Source organism: Gossypium hirsutum, chromosome D11, assembly GCF_007990345.1.
Source record: "Gossypium hirsutum isolate 1008001.06 chromosome D11, Gossypium_hirsutum_v2.1, whole genome shotgun sequence".
NCBI classification, from domain to species: Eukaryota; Viridiplantae; Streptophyta; class Magnoliopsida; order Malvales; family Malvaceae; genus Gossypium; species Gossypium hirsutum.
This window is the reverse complement of record NC_053447.1, coordinates 49,210,204-49,228,361: the sequence shown is the minus strand read 5'-3', so window position 1 is coordinate 49,228,361 and position 18,158 is coordinate 49,210,204. Positions and strand designations below refer to the sequence as shown.

At 34.7% G+C, this 18,158-nt stretch overlaps 2 protein-coding genes across 4 annotated transcripts; one reads left to right on the top strand and one right to left on the bottom strand.

Moving 5' to 3' along the window:
* The first annotated feature begins 5,991 nt into the window (after window positions 1–5,991).
* On the top strand, window positions 5,992–10,569 carry LOC107913699 (protein FAR1-RELATED SEQUENCE 3). 2 transcript variants are annotated; one of them, XM_016842361.2, is made up of 6 exons: window positions 5,992–6,281; window positions 6,654–6,824; window positions 7,472–7,708; window positions 8,341–8,430; window positions 9,897–10,016; window positions 10,317–10,569. In XM_016842361.2, exons 1-6 carry the CDS (start codon window positions 6,009–6,011, stop codon window positions 10,359–10,361), a joined length of 936 nt encoding a protein of 311 aa, XP_016697850.2. In that variant the 5' UTR covers window positions 5,992–6,008; the 3' UTR covers window positions 10,362–10,569. The 2 variants fall into 2 exon arrangements, with proteins under 2 accessions (XP_016697850.2, XP_040960138.1); XM_041104204.1 differs by having other exon boundaries at window positions 6,052–6,281; window positions 6,783–6,824.
* A 1,305-nt stretch (window positions 10,570–11,874) lies between these two features.
* Window positions 11,875–18,087, bottom strand: LOC107913698 (probable GPI-anchored adhesin-like protein PGA55). Of its 2 annotated transcripts, none has more exons than XM_041104201.1 (4): window positions 17,621–18,087; window positions 17,433–17,488; window positions 14,261–17,343; window positions 11,875–13,573 (listed from the first exon to the last, which is right to left on the bottom strand). In XM_041104201.1, the coding sequence occupies exons 3-4, from the start codon at window positions 17,264–17,266 to the stop codon at window positions 12,176–12,178; spliced, it is 4,404 nt and encodes a 1,467-aa protein (XP_040960135.1). In that variant the 5' UTR covers window positions 17,267–17,343; window positions 17,433–17,488; window positions 17,621–18,087; the 3' UTR covers window positions 11,875–12,175. The 2 variants fall into 2 exon arrangements, with proteins under 2 accessions (XP_040960135.1, XP_040960136.1); XM_041104202.1 differs by having other exon boundaries at window positions 17,757–18,082.
* Window positions 18,088–18,158: the final 71 nt, after the last annotated feature.

Sequence of the window (18,158 nt, the reverse complement as noted above, 5' to 3'; positions counted from 1 at the left end):
GATAATTCACAATTTACTTAATAATGGAGTCAATCCATAATAAGTATCATGATTGAAAACTCTTATTGTATACTCTTTACAAAAGCAATTCATCCAAATGCTTTGTCTGATGACCTTATCATGTGTGTGTTCTTAATGTTTAATATAAACACTATCAATACATGACTGTGACAAATTGCTCGTTCGAGAACAAACAACTCGTGATCACGTTCCATATTCATCAATCCACACAATGCCAATGAGAGGATATTGTTAACTTTTTTAATCGAGCTATGAATTCCATTTTTGCTAGTAAAGCCATGTCATACACAAGTCATGTACCCAACATATCGGCTACAGGCTCGATCATCTTTAGAGCATAAGCCTCCACTTATATCAAAGCACATGAGTTTATATACACATGGTTAGTGACTAACTCAGGATTTAGGTAAATCACGCCATAAACATCACAAGTGAATTAATTCAAAAAACGATTCAAAATTAATTCATCTTGGGTCTAGTCCAATGTATAATTCTTCCAATGATTACATCTATGTTTCTACCCTTGGAGTTAACTGCTCTAATAGCCAAAACTAGTCATCTCCCCAATTGGAATTGTAGAAGAAATAATAATCATTCTAAATATTTGAATCAAATGCTCACTTTGATTCTTTTACAGGATTACGGACTCGTTTAGATTATCTACTGAAGTAAGTTATCTTTCTCGCAACTTAGACGTTTTTACAGTGCCACTTATCATCAGTTTGAACTTAGACAATCAATGAGCTAATATTTGTTTGTCACAATTTTGTTATGCATGCAAAACATGAAATTCAAAAATACAAAAGACATAATAGTGAAATGTGAAATTAAATTTATTTATTCATCGTTCAAATGCATAGAAAATAATTACATGTTTACTACAATATAGGCACATTTATCAACATTGTGATATCTAAAGTGTTATTCATTTTGGTAAGAATTCAACTTTTTATGCTCAATCTAAACATATAGATGTAAGATATTGATATAGATGAGTTCGGAAGAGGATCACAAGTTTATCCAAGTAGCGAATTTGATTTTGGGCTCTAAATGATAGCAAAGAAACTTGAATTTTAAAACAACCTGAAACGCAAACAAATCCAAATCAGACCTAAAAAAATTAAATGAAGCAACTAAAATAAATAATTAAGATAGAAAAAATAATTAAATAAATCAAAGATTTAAATAATTAAAAAGGAACAAAATAAAATAAAGAAGATAGTGTTGGAAAAAATCCAGTTCAAAAACAGTTTTCTTGCACATCAAAAAATTAAATTTTGAACACCAACCTAGTTTGTGATATTGTAGCAATAAATCGTAGACCAAATTCGCACTTGTATTTTCAAATAGATAGATCATTGTCGTTCCCGGATTTCAACCAAACAATATTCTCCATTATTCTCGTACCACAAACTATTTCGAGTATGGGTTCAAATGATTCGAATCAAATACAGAACTAGAAAATAGTTTTCTTTTCTTTTAGGTTAAAAAGAAAATTTCTTCTCAAATAGAAACCGGTAGAATTTTTATTCTAAAAATTATATTTAATTATTAGAGAATAAAAGTCTCTTTATTTTCTGGTAAAATACTGATATCTGAAAGTTTTGCCAATAGTCCTACTGGTGCCATATATTTATAAGGGGAGAAGCTAGAACCCTTATTGAATTGTAGAAGTTTATTTCAACTTGAAAAACTAACTCCTAGTTTAATTAGGATGTAGGGGGCAGAACCTTAGTTAATAATACTAGGGTTTGCCATCCCACCTTATAACATAAGGGGCTTTTGGGTCTCTTCATATAGGGTCCAATTACAAGTACTTCCCGAGCTTTTAACCAAATACTTTATAATTTGATCCAACCCAATATTTATTTTTCAATTTCCCAAAAATAAACTTCAATATATTTCCAATTAAATAATTTTCTCAACCTAATTCTAATTCCGTTAAAATCATGACGACTTTACCATACAAGAATCTATGATAAATATATTTAATATTTCTGAGTTCAACAATTTACTATGACCAAATGATTTATTTCTATTTTCAAACTTCATTTAGTTCAAAAATATAAACTCATTTTCGAAATTTTATTTTTCATTTTTATTTTGGAGAAAATCACATTCATTTTCAAATGATTTCATTTCTCCATTTTTCATTTTTCATTTTGGAGAAAACCGTAATCATTCTCAAATGTTTCCTATTTCTCGATTTTACCATTTCTATTCATTTTTGTTCATTTGATTCAACATGCAAACTCATTTCTAGTTTCAACGAGCTAGCGGAGGGACCAATTAGACATATACAATTGAGGATAAAATGGTTTATAATTAAGTTTCAGCTTTTCTCTTATTAATTACAAACTCATTTAGCAACGAAGTCATTCCACTATAGTATCGTGACTGAGCTCTCCCCAACAACATGGCATTACAAAAGCAACTCGATCAGTGCTTGTCCAATGATCTTGTCATAAGTGTGTTACTTTTATAGGAGATCCTTAATATCTTTAGAATAATATTCGTTCTCCCGATATGATCCTATTTTATCTCATGGTAACCATTACATCTTCCTTAATGAAAAGCCAACTACTATCAAATAGTAATCCAGTCATCCATCACAAAGACGAATGACTCGTGGCCATGTTTACTTTTCATCAACCATGTAATGCCAATGAGAGGATATCATTTACCCATGTCTCGAGCTAGGAATTCCACTGTTGTAAGTGACGCTACATACTTCAGAAGTCGTACACTTAATGCACCAGCTTTCGATTCCTTATCTATTCGAACTCAGGATTTTACTTACATCAAAGTGTACAAGCCACACATACATAGTTTGTCATCCATTCAGGATTTAGGTATGCCACACTATGAATGTAAAAAGTGAATAAATCCACAAATAGATTTAGGATCTATTCTTCTTGGGTCTAGCTTGATTTACTGTTAGTCCATATAGTCACAACTATGTTACTATCTTCTGGAAGTCATCTGCTCCGATGCTTAAAAGAAAGCATCTCTCCAATTGGATTTGATAGACGACATATTAGTCTTTCAATTGGTTTGCTCATTTTCGATTAGACTAAGGAAATATTTAGGTTCGTTACTAATATAAGTTGTTTTTTCCATATTACATTCCAACCACGTAACACGCTTAGTATTAGTTTAAACATTAGACAACCAATGAGCAACATTTGATTTCATTTTCCATTGTGTGCAAAAACCATATGAGAAAAATTGTACAAAATATTAATGTGATCAATGAATTTGTTTTATTAACTAATATATTCAAAAAAAAAATACAAGTTTGCAGATGAATATACTACACTTAGGGCACCAGATCCAACAAATAGATGGAAGAAGATAAAGATGGCGTGTAGAAGTCTTAAGGAGCCTTGGAAACCTGAGGAATCCACAATATCTTTCAAAAAACTCTAATTTCCCCTCTAAGAAAGAAAATTTGGTAAGAAAAAGCTTGAAGATGATTCCCACAATCTAAAAAGATTGTTAAAACTCTTCTAAAAGAAAACTTAAGAGAAATTTTTAAAAGAAAACTTAAAGAGAATTTTATTAACTCAAAGTGAATAATGAATGAATTCATTTTGTACAATGAATAGACCTTTATATAGGTTAGCTAAGTACATATAAATAAAACTCTCGAGTATGTCGAAACTCTAGTTAATCTAAATAGCAAGTAGTTTTAAACTAAACTTTCTTATTAACATAAAACTCCTAAATAACTTAAATTACTTAAAAATTATCCAAAATTTGGAATAAATAAATAATAAAATAATAAAACTTAATAAATACAATATTGGGCTCATATATAATACAATTTAAGCCTAAAACTTGAACCCAATATGATTTAAACTCGAATAAAAAGCTTGAAATCTCACAATTTCTATAATAATCCCATCTAGAAATTCTACTCATGTAGTCTTCACTAAAATAGTCATAACTTAAGCTTCCGAACTCGAAATCGATTGATTCAAAGAGCATTTCAAAGCTAAGAGATAGCTCTTCCAAATATATGCGAACATCTAAGCCCATAATTATCTGGATACTATCCAAAAATTCGTCACAAGTTGATGTTTATGTGCATTGATTGTTATTGTGTTATTGGGTTTTTTTATAATTTTCGAATTAATATTTTGTGTGTAATAATACCAATTGTGCTTTTGTGTTGTTTCGTCAAGTTCAGTTTCGTCCTAACATGATAATTGTTTCTCGACTAAATCAACATATGATATGGTAATGGAAGAGGTTGGATATAGCAGTAGTGTGCACTGGAAACGAGTCTAGCAGTTTCAAGGACCACAAAAGGTCCAAGATTTTTTCTGGCTAGTTTGTCATTGACACTTGCTAACTAATGGGCGAACACATGAGGAGGCATATTGCGAGTCACCCATATTTTATTTTTTGTGAGAATGTTGTTGAAGACATTAACCATAAGCTATGTCAATGTTTTGTGGCTCAATCGATATGGGGTGCGTGGTTGAAGAAAGTAAGTCGACTGAGTTTATTTCATTGGAGCTCAATGATTGAATTCCTATAAATATTCAAGTAACTGCATATTTTGCAAAGGAGGCTAAGGATGGGGATCTACTCTTTGGATTTGTTTGTTGGAACCTTTGGCTTAGAAAGAACAAGATGATCTTTGAACCAAACTATGTGGAAGTTGAACGAGTGCTTACGAGAAGCTTTAAATGAGAGATGAGACAAGAACTGCGCTGGCACAACAACATTGTTACACGTGAATAGAGGGTAGTGAGTTAGTCGAGTAATTAGAGGGGAATGACTTTCATGTGGTTGGTATAAGGTGAACATTGATGCTGCAACAACGACCATTGGGGAGTTGGCTTCCGTTGAGAGGATTATATGGGATAGTAATAGCCAATGGGTTATGGAGTTCATACGACGGTGTGGAGCATGTATAATTGGTGATGCAAAATTATGGGGAATTTACGATGCCTTGAGTTGTGCATGGGATATGGGTTTGAGGAAAGTTATCCTAGAGACAAACAATTTGGATGTACATTTATTGGAGAAAAGAATCAGTAATGCCATAACCAAATGCCTTAATGCGTGTAATCGTGGCCATGTTTAGACGGAAATAGGAGGTGTAAGTAGTCCATATTTATCGTAAAGGGAATTGCGCCGCGGATGGGATGGTAAGTCTTGTTTTGGGTAGACCATATGGGGTGTGTATCATACAGAAGGCCCCTTTGACAATCATCCAACTGTTACAAGATGATGAAAATGGCATGGGTTTGAGAAGAATGAATCTCACGTAGGTTAATCTGCGTGCTTTTACTTTTTAGGGTAAACTACACCATTAGTCACTAACCTATAGTTAAGTTTTTGTTTTGGTCACTGAACTATTCGAAAGTTTTCATTTAAGTCATTGAGCTATTCAAAATTTTTTATTTAAGTCACTAGTTTGTTAAGATTTTCTTAAATGTTTCGCCAACGCTCTAAACGACGATTCGATGATTGGTATAATGAATCAGTATCCATCGACGAGTAGAAAAACATACGTTAAATCTGAGTCAATCTGACAGTTAGTGTTGAAGATTGCAGAAAAAAGTTATTTGAATTTTGGTTTGCAGATTTGTGATATCCAAAATTGTTTAATGAAAAGAAAACTAAATTGTAGAAGAAAAGGAGAAAGAGAGCTTTCGATTGGTGCATGTAGTGCGAATAGAGAAAACTATATAACATCAATTTTAATAGCCCAAATGACTTAAATGAAAACTTTTGAATAGTTTAGTGACCAAATTGTAACTTTTTTTGTTAAGTGACTAAAACGATAATTTACTCATAGTTTGTGACTAATGATGTAATTTACCCTTACTTTTATTAAAAAATTTAAAAATTTTGAATTTTAATAATTAAATCATATCTATAGTTTTTCCGGGATTTTTTTTGAAAAAGAAAAAGAATCAAATAGAGTCTGTTTGATTGGATTAAGCCCAAGAACTTGGTATTCGGATACAATGTTACCCACCCGAATAAGAACGGGTCAAGTCCTAAACATGTCGTTTGAACCTCATAACCTGAAGCCAAGACGACGGGGAAAAAAGGAAAAGAAAAGAAAAATGGCGGAAGACACGTTGTATCTTCAACTGCACAAGCTTTCATCTGTAGAGCAAATTCTTGACCAAATTTTAACAACACTATGGAAAACACGAAGGTCCGGTCTTCGCCCGCCCGACAAGTCTCGGTTTCAATCTCTCCTTTCGCTCCCTTCCCTTCCCGACCTCGACCCTGTAATTTTCCTTCTTTTTTTCCTTCGCACTTTCTCTGCAACCAAACACGCTTCTTTCTTTTCTTTGTTTTAGTGTAGTTTTTGTTTGAAGTGTTAAACCTTGAAACTTGGAAGTTAAACATTAAAAGGATTCCGCGTTTTAAAATTGTTTGTTATTTTTGCTATTATTATTTATTTTTATAACTAAATATACACTTTACTTTTAACTTCTTGCTTTTGATTTTTTTTTTCTTTTTGAAAATGTGAAGTGATAATCTACCGGAGACTAAATTAGATTATAGGCTTATTGCAATTGATAAATGATTTTCTTTTCTTGATGTTGTAGTGATAATTGATACTTGAATAATAATATGTCGAAAAATGTGGTGAATAGGTATTGGCATGCCTTCGATTGCTTATCAGGAAATCTGTACATGAAAATTTCAATGGCGATGATCTTTTGAAGCTGTTTCCGCCTGATTTGTCACTTGATTTGCAAAGTCTTCTGGTTCTATTGTTGCAGAAATATCAGAGTCAATGGAAGGAAGAACTAGCAAAAGAACAGGTAAGTAGTAACTTATTTCATAATTGTTCAAAAAAATAAATAAAAATCTACATGCCTGTTTACTGCTATGCTAATGCGAGTTGGTGATTTGGGTGTTGTTATTTATTATTAATATTGTTTGCAATATTTAGGCAACTTATGATTGTGGTTTAAACAGAATTCAGTGCCTTACAGTCAATGTGAATTGGGGACATACAAGCTGATTCGTTAGCGACTTGTTACTTTTACACAGCTGTTATATTCAGGGGTCGTTACAAGCTGCAATAAGTGTTTCACCTTGAGGATCTTTGTGATAGTTATTCAAATTGAATTCAAAACCTTTTATTCAATGTATGTAGAGGCTATATTATTGATTTATTAATGGCTTGTTACTTTCACACAAATCCAAAAGATCTAGGATGTTGCAATTTGTCCCGAAAAGGTTTAGGAAATATTTTTCTTAAAAGATGAGAGTGATTTTTATAGCTAAGCTTTCTGATGTAAATGTAATATACTCTAATTAATAGTTTTAGACTGTTTACAATATCTATTGAAAGCCGGTTTTGCAAGGTAATGTAATGGTTATTCTTCTCCCAACCCCCCCCTCCTAATTCTCATCTTATTTAATTTTTTGGTTGTGATGCCTTGTTGATATTCATCTTTTCCAGCATCCACATTCATTGCCAAGGACCAGTGTTTCCTGTCAGATAAAGGCAAACACACCACCATCTTTCACACCATTGCCATCTTCTGATATTCCAAATTCCTTGTGGCCTCGTCAAGATGATCCTAGTACCAGCACTAATCTTGGTGATTTTGGGGCTTCACCAATCATTGCTGATGCAGCTGGTTTTCGCCTGGCTCCCTTGCTAATGCAACAGGATGCTGGTCCTCCAGACAATCTGGTATATAAAACTTCTTATTTGTTCTTTAGTTTCTTCTTCAATAAATCTAAATATAATTAGTTAATGTTCATATCATTTCATGTATTTGTACTCGTCAACTAATCATCTCCCTTTTCCAGCTACCTCTTGGATTACTGTCTCTTTCCTTGCAATGATGAAATTTGTGCAGCAACTTTTCCCCCACATTACCATTAATCCTCAATTAGTCTAAATCAAACACATGCTTCTTATTAAAAGTTATCTTTGTGTTAAGGAAAGGAGTTCGGTAGAATTTATTTTGGTTAAAGGTATATTCGTCTCCTTTCTCAAATAGTTGAAAGTTCTGACTTGCCTGTACACACATGAATGTAAGAATGCTATTTCTTTTGATATGGCAGCTGGTCTGAGTTTCCTACTTGGGTTCAATTCTTGATTGAGACTTAATTAGCTTTATTGGAATGCTTATTACCCTCTTTCTGCCATTTAACTAATATCGTTTGTTCACCCTAATTCTATTGATTATTGTTGTTTTCTCCTTAAACCACATCAGATTTCTTAAGCCAAAAATATGTAAATGAATTAGCTATCACACTTTATTTCTTTCTGGCTCATTTTATATATTTCTTGATGTGTCTTATTTAATTTGGTTATAGGAAGTTTTACCCCGGCTTAAGTCAATGACATGGACCATGGAGAATCTCAACTCAGCGCCAGCCAATAAAGCAGCTATTATCCATCTTAAGGTATGTGAATCGTGTATGGCAACAACCATCTAGACTCCATCATTGTGAACACCAGAATGGTTCCCTTTTTCTGATATTCAGAAAGAACTTATTTGAGGAACATTTTACATGTCGCCAACACAGAGACATAATGTTCTTCCAAAATTCTATGTGCTATTATTAACTTCTAGTGAAAGAGTAACAAGAATTATTAGAGAATTAATGATGCTTAGACTTTAAGAGCACTGGGAAAATCGACAAAATAAGTTTCATGTTGTTATGACCAGATAAAAACATGCTCTGGAGTCTGTCCTATGTTTATGGAAATGCTTTTCTATGCCTCTCCTTCCAGCTACTCCACATCCAAGAAGGGGAAAATAGAAAAGGGAAAAAAATTCTAATGTCCTTCTTCCTACCTTTCCTTGTTCTTACTAATCAGCTTTAGGACAATATAAGGTGTCAGCTGCTGCTCTAAATGCACATAAATAGTGTCCGATTAAGGTCTTCATTAGGCTGGTACGCTTTGATTTTATTGATTGGGACCATTTTGATTCTTGTGTGAATTTTCATTCCAACTTTAGATATAAGAATACACAACGGAGGATATAGGATTGGTTAATAAATGCTTATTTACTGCTGGTTACCATTACTTGCTCCCTTTAAATTGTTTGATCCATAGTACTTGGCCAATTGCTCATTTACTACATCAAATTGGTTGGGCTCTCTTAATGAAGACTCTGGTCTTACATTTTGGTTTGGGCTTATTTTTTTGCTAAGCCTGATAGGTTGAGACTTTTGCATGTTGTATACCATTTTTCCGACTTTTTTGCTATGATAATTGGAGATGGTAAATGTAGAACATTGTCAATTTTATTTTGCCAAGAAAGCAAGGAGTAAATCCTGTTTATTATGCATAAATTCTCCTAATTGTGTGTTACTTTGTAGGAAGGGTATCCATGCTCTTAAAACAAAGGCCAGCTACAAATCCTGGTGATGTGGTTAAGAGAGAATATTGAACACTAGAGAACTTAGTGTTATAGAAAGCCTCTAAGTTTCTTATTAATTGAAAGGAAAATAATCAGAAAAAAAAAAAAAACTGTTTCTGTAAATCTGTTACAGCATATATTGAATAGACTTCATTGCAAGCAAAGTAACTAGACTTTCTTTCAAATAAAGTTTTATTATTAATCCTAGACTTAACCTCAAGAAATAATAATCTAGCTATCCAAAAAAGATACCTAATACTTTAAACTAAATATTATAAAATAAACTGAAATAATAAAATAAAATAAAATAAAATATTTTAAAATTAAGCTCCCGCATCACCTGTGTCATTGAAATAATTATTTTGGTTCTTTGATGAATGAGGCCTTTCTTCTAATGAGAATTTCTTTGCCACAATCAAGTTTCTCATCCATTTAAGTTGGTAAATTCTTATTTCTTACAAGTGGTTAATGACTTATTTCTTTTCTCATCCCTGCGGGCAGCTTCAAGATTATATCAAGTCTCCTTCAGGAGAGAGAGAAGTGAAATTTCAGCTGACTAAAGACACAATTGAAGCTCTGTTGAGATCATTGACTTACATCAGCGAACAACTTTCAAACATGGTAAGAATGCCCTTTTGTATCTTATTATGGACCGAAACATTATGGTCATTATTATTAGTAAGAGTTTGGAGGAGTAGGAAATTGGTATTTGGGTGTTCAAGGTGTGCCTTGAGTGCTGTTGCATTCTTCTTGTTATGCTTTTCGTTTTAAAGTCCATTAGCTATGCTCTACTCCTTTTATTTACCACCTTGCATGTAAAGATTTTATTTGGAATCTTAAATTCTTGTTCATTTCTGTCTCTTATTGGGATATTCTTGAGGAACATTATACCTAGTTTGTTTTTGTCTTTTTATTTGGCAGACTGGGACTTCCTCAGAGCCGGCACAGAAAAAGCAAAAGCAGTAGGACCATACGGCCATAGTTCATTTCTTGTCTCTTTGTTTTCTGTACTGACATTATATATAGATTCATTTTGGAGTTATCCACTAAGGTTTGCATAGCGTAGATATCGAACTGATTTCTAAGTGCATGTTCAACAGAATGGGGTAGAATTCCTCTTAGCATGCTTTTGTTTGATTGTTGACTGTCTCAATGTAAATACTTGTTAAAATTTCATGCTCTGTTGATCCGACCACATAGTGAGATCTCTTTCCAAATGTCATAAAACCTAGCCTCCACTGATATAAACTTGATCTCTCCCAGAAAGTTCAAGCCTGAATCTGTTCAAAATGGTCAAAGTATCAGAGATTTAAGTGGTAGTGAACTGATTAATCTTGTTGGATGAGCTGATATGCGTCATTCAAATTGGCTGATTTGGAGTATAAGTTATATGTCCTGATGCTTTACATATGACCAATGTCACCGGACTTGAGAGTGTTGAAGGTTGGTATGTATCCATCATAGATATAATTTATAAATTCTTTTCACATCATTAAAGGATCATATCCCTATACAGCCATACTCTTGTCCAAATAAGTTTCAGGCACAGTTTTCAAACCATAACATGTAATGAAATCTGGTAAAGTTTTGCCTGTGGACTTGGAGTATCTCTCATAAAATGGCCAACAGAATTGGAGCTGTAAAAGCCTTCTAATATGAAGCTAGCAATTTTTTACCCTTTCCTAACGGAAAAGACAGGATTAAAGTTGCTTAGTGTTCATGAATTGGACATGGAAATTCATTTTACACATTCAAATGTTACAAAAGTTTTCTTTTATGTTCATATATTTCTAAATAATTTTTTTTATTATTGTGAACAATAACTCAAATTGAATTGAGTCGGAACATACCTCAAATTACTAAAACTTTCTAGCACAATTTGAACCAAGTAGTCTGTACCATGGAAAAACTCAGGGATAGTGTCGGATGATTTTTGAATTTGAATGTTTTAATTAAGATGCAAATATTAATCTATTATTCAAAATCATATACTTTTGCATAATCGGATTATGGATATTCAAATTTACTATACTTTTGCAAACAGCAGATTTGGATATATGAATCTATTATTTGCTTTGCTTTTAAAAACCTTTATTTAAAAAGTATTTTTTTTATAATTACTAAATGCAAGTATTTAATTGATTCGAATATTCAGCAAATAATTTGGATACTATTACTTAAATTTAATGCGGATAATAAATGGATTTGCAAATTTAATTTCTATTTTTACAAAAATTAAAGATATGTGGTCTACTGTCGTCCTTAAAAACTAAGATAACTAACTTGAGAGAAGGTAAAATCAATAGTTCTCTCTCTTTGGGTTCGGTATCAAGTTTGCTTACAAGAAACAAGTCGGAATTTAGAAAGAAGTTGCAAATATTATGATAAAATAGTGGTATGTGATATAACAGTATACATGTACATTTTGGAAGGAGAGACAAAAAAAAAAATGAGAAAGCAACAGTATGACAATATGATAGAATTGAAACCTGCATCACTTGCATAACAAATATTCATATAATTTCACATAAATAAAGGATCAAAATCAATTAACTCCCTTACTTAAATTCAACAAAACTTTGACTACCATTAATCAAAAACATTATGGTAACCAAGCTAGAAAACCCAAAATCTCATCTCCAAAAAGGAGGGTTAGAAGAAAACTGAAACCACAAAACTCTCTTCTAACTTTCTGAACTATGTTTTGTTGCTTTCATTCATTATCACTGGAACTAGAGCTAGAGCTGGAACTTGAGTCATGAGTTTTTGCCTTCTTACCTTCAAGGTCTTGATCCACCAGCATTGTTTACACCTGAAGAATGTGGCAGCTTAGCTGGATCAGATTCCAGGCCTTGTTGGACAGCATTATGTAATTCCTTCAGAGATCTTGCCTCCACAACAGGTAATTTTGATTTGTTATCTGTGTCATCCTGTGGTTCCACAATCATACTTGGAACAATTACTTCCTCAACATCAGCTCCTTCATGCAGTTGCTTAAAAGCCAAATCAATATCTTCTGCTGATCTTGCTTCAAGAACTGGCAGCACCACATTAGTCTCAGTCTTCATATCTTTTGATGGTTCATTCCTTGAAACTGAAGAATGTGGCAGCTCAGCTGGATTAGATTTCGGAAGTTGTTGGATAGCTTTGTCTATGTCCTCCAGAGATCTTGCCTTGACAACACGTAATTTTGATTTGTTATCTCCATGGTCTGGCAGTTTCTCAATCATACTCGGAACAATTACTTCCTCAATGTCCACTCCTTCATGAAGTTGCTTAAAAGCCAAATCAATATCTTCGGCTGATCTTGCTTCAAGAACTGGCAGCACCACATTAGTCTCGGTCTTCGCATCTTTTGATGATTCATTCCTTGAGCCTGAAGAATATGCTGGATTAGGTTTCGCAAGTTGTTGAATAGATTTGTCTAAATCCTCCAGAGATCTTGCCTCAACAACAGGTAATTTTGATTTGTTATCTCCAAGATCTGGCAGTTTCTCAATCATACTCGGAACATTGACTCCTTCATGAAGTTGCTTAAAAGCCAAATCAATATCTTCTGCTGACCTTGTTTCAAGAACTGGAAGCACCACATTAGTCTCAGTATTCGTATCTGTTGATGATTCATTCCTTAAGCCTGAAGAATGCGGCGGCTCAGCTGGATTAGATTCCGGAAGTTGTCGAACAGCTTTATGTATATCCTCCAGAGACCTTGCCTCAACAATAGGTAATTTTGATTTGATATCTCCATGATCTGTCAGTTTCTCGATCATACTTGGAACAATGACTTCCTCAACGTCGACTCCTTCATGAAGTTGCTTAAAAGTCAAATCAATATCTTCGGCTGATCTTGCTTCAAGAATAGGCAGCACCACATTAGTCTCAGTTTTCGTATCTTTTGATGATTCATTCTTTGAGCCTGAAGAATGTGGCGGCTCAGCTGGATTAGATTCCGGAAGTTGTCGAACAGCTTTATGTATATCCTCCAGAGACCTTGCCTCGAAAACAGGTAATTTTGATTTGTTACCTCCATGATCTGGCGGTTTCTCGATCATACTCAGAACAGTTACTTCCTCAATGTCGACTCCTTCATGAAGTTGCTTAAAAGCCAAATAAATTTCTTCTGCTGATCTTGCTTCAAGAACTGGCAGCACTGCATTAGTCTTCGCCTTCATATCTTCCTGTAACAACATACATTCAGAATAGGCAATATGAGATCCCTCAGGTGAACTAATTTCCTCAATCAGAGTCGTTCCATTTAGTTTCAATATCAGCAATTTAATATAATTACACCACGTAGTCACACAAGGACACCCAAATACTGTAAAGTTTAAGATACATTGACTGCAATGCAGGGAACCGTATTACCATGTTGTCCAAGCTCACTAGTGGAGAATGAAAAGTGCGCATGTGAAAGCCACAGTATTTAAGCATACATGCAATATAAACATCTTATACTGGGAAAATCAACCACCTCGCAAAGAAATCCTAATTAGCCGTAAATATATAAGTATCAAATCATGCATATTTAATTAACTATTTCAACATCACTATTTGACACAAAAATATCATTGCTTTCAAGTCAACTCTTTCCTTGAGCTGGAATATCTAGGATTAAAGGTTATTTGTGTACAGCCATCACTTCTTTTGTAGATAAAGAAAGAAACAGAAAAATAAGGGGGAGGGGGAGGATAGATTATCATTTTGCTCCTACCAAACTCTGAGCTCGCAAAGAAGAAAGAAAAAGGCAGGGAGAACTTGATCTTACGAGTCCAAGAAAAGCATCTGGTATTAATTAAATGAAATAAATTATTGAAGACGGAATTTGAAAGACAGTTGATAGAAGTCGTTCATCTTGCATAACTTACCTTGATCTTATCATGTTCATCCATATCTGTATCATACCACAACAGCTGTTTATCTGATTCTGGTGAAGAACCTTCTCTATAAGGCACATCTTGATAACTAGATTCTGAAGAAATTTCCTCCGCGGTTATACCACGGTTGAGACCAGCATCAATTCCTGAGTCAGAACTTGGTGATTGGGCTTGATCCATTTTAGATTCCTTTTTATGCTCCTCCCTGATGTTAGCCTTTGAAGAATGAACTTGTGAAACTTGAGCGACCGATACATGACCTGATCCCGCTGCTGTGGACGAACTTGCATCACCGGAAGGCGTATGCTCATGAGTCAAACCTGTGGAAGACAACTCCCCACTCTTATAATGGTGGTGATCAACATCAAGACTTGCAACAGAGTTTGATGAATGCATTTGGTCTTCCTTAGGCATAAAACTGCCCTCTGATGAACTAGAGATATGAACTTGCTCAAGCTGAGTGTTTTCCTTATCAATTGCAAGCCTACCTACATCCTTCCCCAATTCCTCATCTGAAGATGATGACCCAGCATCTGTCGAAAAATATTCAACCACATTATGATCAGAAGAACTTGAAGAAACCCGTGGTGAATCCACAGATTTAACAACATGTGTACTGTTCTCCAGCATATCTGTTGCTCTTCGTTCATTTTCACTACATAAATCCGAAGATGCTGCATGCATTTCTTGGAAAGTAGTAGTACTTGGCTCAGTTGTTTCGCCATGCCTTTTCAGTCCCTCATCAGTAGACTCAACCAGCATCAAGGGCGAAACCATTTTAGATATCTCAGCTAGTGTGTTAGAAGGGACAGACGAAAATGAGAGGAATTTCTCGAGCGATGGAGGACTAGAATCATAAACAGGCTCCCTACGTTGATTATCATCCACCGCCCTACTCGTAGAATGGGACTCTGATTCCTCAAATGAAGGTTGCATAGAAAAGCCAAATTCTTCAGTTTCATGATCTCTGGGTTCAAAACTTGCAAAACCTTCTTCCTTGACATCAGATATCTCTTCATCTGTCTCTGATGAAGATGATGATGACGACGACGACGACGAACTTGAGCTACTGCTAGAATCCTCTGTAACCATCTCTGTTCTAGAATGAATTTCACTGGAATTGAATTCCATAAGAGAAATTGGTGTAGCTCCAGACAAATTTGATTCCGTTCCCAGCTGATTTTCTCCATCTCCCAAAATGATCTCAACCACATCATGATTAACATCTCTATTCTCAGCTAGGAGAATATTAACAGACTCAACTTCCCCAGATGATTGGCTTTCTTGTTCATCATGGACAGAAGAATGATCTTCATTCAAGATTGGTTCAGTTTCTTGAGAAACATTTGGCTGCTTGTCCTCATCCAGAATTGAACTGACTGATTCCGTATCAGGAACAGAACTCATCTTCAACTCACTAGCTTCACTTGACTGCCTCTGGAATGAGGCTCCTTCTGTTACTAACCGCTCTGGAACAAAATAAGGTTTCCAGTTAAGCTCCTGTCTTGGAACGACAAAAGATGATGGTCCCACATGGAAGCTTTCATGTCTCCGAAACATGGATTCTCTTTGGGGAACAGTTTCCCTTTGACTAAAACCTGAAAAATCTTCTTGGAAATTGACTCCTTCAGGATCAGGTTTTTCCTGGCTTGAGTCACAAGGAAGATCAAAAGGGTTTCTTGGCCGTGAAATGGATGGGGCAGACCCTGGAATGGGAGGTAATCCTAGGTCTTCACAGGGATCATAAGGAAGTTCAAACGGGTTTTGTCTTGTAGAAATCGCTGTGATGTGTGAGGGAATATTAGCACCATCTAAGTCTATCAGATTTTTCTCATTCATTGACCTCATGTTTTTATGTGCTCTTCTCCTTGCAATAAGAGTCTCCAATCGTTGGTTTCTTTCAAGCTCTGAAGTCCCTAAGTCAATGAGATTCTTCTGATCATCCTCTGTCCATTTAATTGCAGATTTACTTTCATCCTCATTATCTGTCTTTGATCCTTTTCCCTCTTCCTCCCTCTGGTTCTCTAACTCATATGAATCAACACTTCCATTACTACTACCATGGGACCTCTCTGACACAGCATCCGAACAATCAACTGATAATAGAGCAGGCTGTGGTGCTTCTGAGCCTAAAAGCGGATGCAACTCATCAAGCGCCGGGATTATATCTGTCACCGAAACATCAGGAGAGGAATTCTCAGTGCCATCAGAACCAGAATCCAAATATTTATCATCATCATCATCCTCATTGGCCACATCGTGTTTCCAAGATGACATGAGAGAAGATTCCAATTCATCACCCTTTAGTACATCACTGAAAGCTCCTGCAAATTTACTATGGTCCACTTCAAGATTCCTATCACGTACCCCATCTGCCACAGGCTCCCTCTTACTAAATACATCTTCACTCCCCAGCATCTCCGGCAGAATTTCCCTCTTCTGGGACAACAAATCATTCGACATTCCCTGAATGACTCCATTGTCGCAATCAATACCCATACGCTCATCAACTAACATCTTATAAGAAATGGAACTATCGTCTTCCTCAACTTCACTAACCTCATTATCAGCCAAACTAACTTTCCCATAAGCATTCTCTACTATACCCCTCCTCTCACCTACATGTCTTTCTACAACAAAATCACCATGATCAACATCTCTCTCAACTACATAATTTCCTTCTGTAGCTCCAGTTTTCAATGGTGAAACTTTACGACTAATTTTCTCTTCTTTTTCTTTTTCCTTTTCATCTATTTCGGGTATGTTTGGTGACCCAAAACTCAAAAGAAGACCAAGCAAAACAGCAGTGCAAACCAAAACAGGAGATGCAGTCACCAAAATTGAAAACATGAAAGGAAAAGATCTATACAAATATATAATAAAACCAACCAAACCAACAAATATTGGATGATTCCAAACCAATCTATAACTTGTTTTAACTGATACCACCATAAATTTCCAAACTCTAACTCCAAATTCCAATTTTCCACGCCCCATCTCTCTCTCTCTCTCTCTCTCTCTCTCTCTCTCTCTCTCTCTCTATGTAAAAAACCTATTTATTCTCAATTTCCAATCTGTTTAAAAATAAGATAAAATTAGAAACAAAACAACACAATGTATGCAAAGCAAATAAATTCATCAGAAAATTTAACTGTAAACTCACCTTAGGGGTACAATTAAATGAAAGAGAGACCAAGCAATAGAAGATCAACCCAATACCTGAAAGGCAACAATGGGGAGTTTTTGAGTGGTGAATTGCTAATTAAAATAAAATAAAAGAAGGAATTCTAAGCAAAGCTCAAAATCCTCAAATTATAAATTTGGAAGAGAGGATCAAAGAGCCAATAATACCAGGGAAAATTCAGAAACCCCAAGGCTTCTGAAGGTTGAAAATTGAAGCAGAATGGGATATTTTAAAATGGGTTAAATATAAAAAGATCATTAATTAAAGAGGAAGCAAATGAAATCCTGTGTTCTTTTTGCCTACATTTTGGGATTAGCAAAAGAGCTATGAAGTTGAATAGTTTCTGTATTGCATTGAAAGCCGAAGGAGACATGGGTGGCACAAAAACAAGAGAATGATTGAAAAAGAAAGAGAAGAATGTTTCTATTAATCTATACCAATATATATAAAAAGAATCCTGTATTTGTTTGACAGCTGTCCTAAAAGGACATAGATGCCTATTTTTTTTTTTTTTTGGGTTTTTCTCGCCAAATTGTTTGGGGAGATCACAAGGCGTTTTAGCGAGAGATCCACCCTCTACATCACAACCTCGCTCAATCAATCTTTCCAATTTCCGATGATTCAACCTTAAGCTGCAGGAATCTTAATTTTCGTCCTTTAAATTATAATTTCTGTTAATAATAAATTATAATTTAAAATATATTA

Excerpts from the sequence above, each read along its gene's own strand:
- LOC107913699 (XM_016842361.2), top strand. The coding sequence starts at position 6,009 with ATGTTACCCACCCGAATAAGAACGGGTCAAGTCCTAAACATGTCGTTT. Across the intron at positions 7,709-8,340 it reads CTGGTCCTCCAGACAATCTG|GAAGTTTTACCCCGGCTTAA; the intron begins GTATATAAAACT and ends ATTTGGTTATAG. Across the intron at positions 8,431-9,896 it reads CAGCTATTATCCATCTTAAG|CTTCAAGATTATATCAAGTC; the intron begins GTATGTGAATCG and ends CCCTGCGGGCAG.
- LOC107913698 (XM_041104201.1), bottom strand. The coding sequence starts at position 17,266 with ATGGGGCGTGGAAAATTGGAATTTGGAGTTAGAGTTTGGAAATTTATG. Across the intron at positions 13,574-14,260 it reads ATGAACATGATAAGATCAAG|GAAGATATGAAGGCGAAGAC; the intron begins GTAAGTTATGCA and ends ATGTTGTTACAG.